This window comes from Priapulus caudatus, unplaced genomic scaffold (genome assembly GCF_000485595.1).
Source record: "Priapulus caudatus unplaced genomic scaffold, Priapulus_caudatus-5.0.1 Scaffold1292, whole genome shotgun sequence".
Lineage (NCBI taxonomy): Eukaryota > Metazoa > Priapulida > Priapulimorpha > Priapulimorphida > Priapulidae > Priapulus > Priapulus caudatus.
Genome location: NW_014578353.1, coordinates 77,485 through 82,217, shown reverse-complemented (window position 1 = coordinate 82,217; position 4,733 = coordinate 77,485). Strand labels below are relative to the sequence as shown.

At 46.8% G+C, this 4,733-nt stretch overlaps 1 protein-coding gene across 1 annotated transcript in view; it reads right to left on the bottom strand.

Annotated features, from left to right (window-relative positions):
* Nucleotides 1-1,724: 1,724 nt before the first annotated feature.
* Nucleotides 1,725-4,733, bottom strand: part of LOC106816127 (leucine-rich repeat-containing protein 57-like) — a gene marked incomplete at its 3' end in the record, with an annotated part of 9,847 nt that continues 6,838 nt past the window's right edge. The window contains exons 3-4 of the mRNA XM_014820684.1: nucleotides 2,170-2,383; nucleotides 1,725-1,920 (exon numbers count right to left, since the gene is read on the bottom strand). Of these exons, the coding sequence (XP_014676170.1) occupies nucleotides 1,725-1,920; nucleotides 2,170-2,383 (410 nt within the window). The remainder of the gene's footprint in view (nucleotides 1,921-2,169; nucleotides 2,384-4,733) is intronic.

Genomic DNA, 4,733 nt, shown 5'->3' with positions numbered 1-4,733 from the left:
TTTAGATAGATAGATAGATAGATAGATGGATATTTAGATAGATAGATAGATAGATAGATAGATATTTAGATAGATATTTAGATAGATAGATAGATAGATAGATGGATATTTAGATAGATAGATAGATAAATAGATAGATAGATAGATGGATATTTAGATGGATATTTAGATAGATAGATAGATAGATAGATAGATAGATAGATAGATAGATGGATATTTAGATAGATAGATAGATAGATAAATAGAGAGAGGGATATTTAGATATAGGTGATATATGATGTATTTTATCATCTAATCCATGTAGGCCATGCTGTCGGGCGTGCCAGAAATGTAGCCATCAATGTTGTGAGATGCACGCACCAGCTCCTCCGCCTCCTCCTCTCTGCGCCGCATCGCCCGCTGTCTCTCCTCTTCCGCAAACGCAGCTTCCTTCTGCTTGGCCTCCTTCTGGCGGCGCAGCTCATGGCGGCGGATCCTGTTCTCCTCCCGCCGCCGCTGTCTCTCCCGCCTCTCCTCCTCCTCCTGTGAAAGCATGCGTACATGTACTGTCATGATGATGATGATGATGATGATGATGATGATGATGATGATGATGATGATGATGATGATAACGATGATGACGATGACGATGACGACGGCAACGACGACGACGACGATGATGATAATGATGATGACGACGACGGTGACGACGACGACGATGATGATGATGATGATAATAATGCTTCAAAGCGCTGTGGTGATGACATGGCCCTATAGACTTTGGGGAGGGGCAAGGGGCAATTACTACTACGATTTTGGAGCTTACGAGTGTAAACCCAGCTTAATATATAACAATAAATTGTATAACAGTGTATAAAGCAATAGTGGATAACACTGTATAGCAGTGTATGTCTTCAGCACCTGTCTCTCGATAGCTTTTATACGTTCTTCTTCTCTACGTATTCGTTCTTCCTCTTTCCTTCTTTCTTCCTCCTCTAGGCGGCGCTGTTCCTCCAGTTGTCTGCGTTTCTCTTCTTCTAGTCTGCTCAAGCATATAGATGCTAGTCAACACAAACAGTAACGCACGCACGCACGCACGCACGCACGCACGCACGCACGCACGCACGCACACACACACACATATACACATGCGCACGGACATACGCACATACACTCGCCTGCGCGCACGCAGTACGCAATCGCACAAACAGACACGCGCGCTCGAGCGCACATACACACGCACGCACACATTATACACATATACGCAAGCATGCACACACGCATGCACACACGCATGCACACACGCATGCACATCCTAATTATATACGTACACATAAACGCACGCGCGCGCCAACGAAGGCATACGTTTGGAAGCTATCTAGATTAACCTAACCTATCTACCTAGGAATTGCGTGGGGTTTATTCTTTTCATTAAGTTTTCTCGGTGCATATCATAAGGCGTAGTCGCATGCCAGCTATGGCCGCGTGCTCACTGTCGGATGCATAGCTCTGCTGCGTGGGTGGTGCGCCATGTATATAAGCCATATATGAGGGTGATTGCTTCCGACGTGCTTACTCCGGCAGGTGGCGCGCCTGGTGCTGTTGCCGTGTGCCTGATGCGCGTATTTACTCTACATATCGCTTGCCTTCTCGCTTTTGTTTCCGCACTCTTATCCTGCCGCCTTTTCGCTTCCTCTAGTAATTTCTCTTGCTTTTTTCTCTCTTTCTCGCGCATGCGCTCTTGCCTTTTTCTCTCATCTTCGCGCATGCGCTCTTGCCTTTTCCTCTCCGCCTCCAACATCAGTTCGCGTTGTCTCCTCTCCTCCTCCTGCGCGCGCTCCTCCTCCTGGCTCCGGGCGTCCTCTCTCCGGCGCATCTCGGCTTCCCAGAGACCTTTAAGCTTCAGTTGTTCCTCTCTCCACTCCGAGATCCTCTGGGTGCCTGTGATGACATGGGAACGTGGCGGAAATTGTCACAGCATAGCGTGACATTACACGGTAAACAAAAATATTAAAGTTGACTAAATATTAAACAAAATATAAAATATAATAAATTATATTACACGCTTTTATTGAACTTGAAAATGAAAGTTAGGGCAAACCAAGATCCAGGTAATAATACTAATTTCAGCGTTGACCGTTATTATTTGTAGCAATTATGAGTATTAATGCATCTTAGACTGGCGCTGACCGTTCGAGGCGACGTTTACGGGCGGATCCTGCAGCGGATTGTCGTTGATGTTAGACGACGTGTAGTACTCTCCCCAGTCTAGGTTCTCTAGGTTGGTGAAGCTCTCCGGAAGGTATGTGAGTTTGTTGTTCCCGAGCCACAGTGTGCGCAGCCACGTCATCTCACCCAGCCGCTCCGGCAGCGACCCCAAGCGGTTGTATGCGAGCAGAAAAACCTGCGTCGCGAATAATCAGAAACATTTTTACACTCGGATTCAGAAATGGAGTTCAAGATCATTAAAAACACGAAAAACCCCATTAAATGCTGACCGAGCATTATTAAGATTAAGCATTATTAAGATGCGACAACAGACTTGGAGCGCGGTTAGCACATTCCGAATGCTGGCGAAACGCCAACAGCAAGGAAATATGAGATCTGAATGAACCAAATAACACATTACGAACACAACCTACACACGGAGAACACGGCACGGGTGCGTGGAACACCCGTAAAGCATAGAAAACTCGCCTAAGGATAGAGCCCCGCCTACGAAACATTCCAGAACCTACGGGCATACACGCACAGCTTCATACCACGCAATCCGACTCTTTCATAGGCTTCATAGATTAATAAATAATCACACGGGCTCGATAACACTGGTGCATCGAAGCATTCTGTCATTATACAGAGCTCTGGAAAACATTCATGGAATGATACAGAAACCTCCTAAATGATTACGACGTCACACGTCTGAAATGTTATTAAAATTAACTCCTACACACAACACATCATGTGCAAATCCTGAGCAAAATTGTGAGAATTTATATGTGTCATAACGACCACTGATGTATGTTATGACGTCATATTTTTTATTCTCGAATTACATTTTTAGCCTTTTTTTTTATTTTGTTATTATTTCAACATCGGGTTCCCTGAATGGCTGGCCCTTCACTCACTCACTCACTCACTCACTCACTCACTCACTCACTCACTCACTCACTCACTCACTACGCAATTCTCGCGCGTCTAACTAAATGGCCGAACATCTTGTATGATATGCTGCATGAGCACATTTTATGATAGGTAAATGAGTATGAGTGATGAAGCGGGCAGAACGCAGCGGGGTCAGGGGGAATGGTGCAGGGTAGGGAAGTGGGGGGAGGGTTGTAGAAGAGGGGTGCGAGGGAGGAGTGTGGGGGGAGGGGTGTGGAGGAGGAGTGTGGGGGAGGTGTGCGGAGGATGAGAGTGGGAGATTTCGGTGGAGATGTGTATTGGAGTGGTATGGGGTAAGGCCGTGGGGGATACGTCTGTGGAAGGGTGTGGGGGAGGGATGTGTAGGATAGGTGTGTGCGTGCGTGGCTGCGTGCCTGCGTAGTATCAAGAGTCTATAATAGAAAATAGAGAATAATTGAAGCGAGAATAATTTAGATAGAATAACATAGAAATAGAGAATTATTTTCTATTATAGACTCTTGATAGTTTTATACGTATACGTATATATTATAGTATTATACCTTAATCTCAGCGAGAGTAGCAGTCTTGCCGAAACGTGCTACGGGTCCATCCATGGTGCTTAACACTGGTCGTAGTAGCGGCTGCACACACCCATACACGCACACACAGTCACACACACACATACACACATACACACGCACACACAGATAGACGCGATGGTCACCACACGCTCATGTAGGCAGGCTGCGGTACGTGAAACCACTACATGTATGTGTCGTAACAGGTGGTCCTCTACTGTCGCTACAGCGCCGTCTGCTGCTGCTGCTGCCGCCGCCGCCGCCGATTGCACGGCGCTACCGTCGCTGCTGCAGGCTATGGCGGCTCCTGCGCGTACAACATCCGCCACCTATGGTCTTACCTTTGCGTGTAGACAGCCAGAGTGTGGGAAGCCATGCAGCTGCTTGTAGATGTTTACGACATAACAAGCGCAGAGTCTACACCGACACAGTGGTGAGTGGGGTGAACGAAAGAGATCGGATTATAGCGGAAGGGAGATAAGGAACAAAAGGGAAGTGAGAAAACATGAGAAGGGAGAAAGAAAGGCGGAATGAGGGAGAGGAGGGAGAGAGTGAGAGCGAGAGAGATTGATGTATATATGTAAATAACAGCTTTGGTTAGACTTGTAACATTGATTAAGATACATTAAGATTGCAGGCACCGGTTTATTTTGTATGGCTAGTAAATTAATAGGTTTCTCACACTGCCTGTTTAAATGCAGATGACAGCTTATCCGTCATCATCAAGATAAAACACACGTTAATTAACACAATCATATATCGACAACATCTATAAGACCAAGTACTTGTTACTTCATGGGAATAACTATTAGTGTTAGAATCCATAGAATGTTAGACTCCGCCTTAGCGATGGTTACGTAATGGTCAGTGGGGATCACACACACACGCACGCACGCCCGCACGCACGCACGCACGCACACGCGCGCATGCACACGCACACACACACACACACACACACACACACACACACACACACACACACACACACACACACACACGCACACGCACACGCACACGCGCACGCGCACGCACACGCACACGCGCACGCGCACG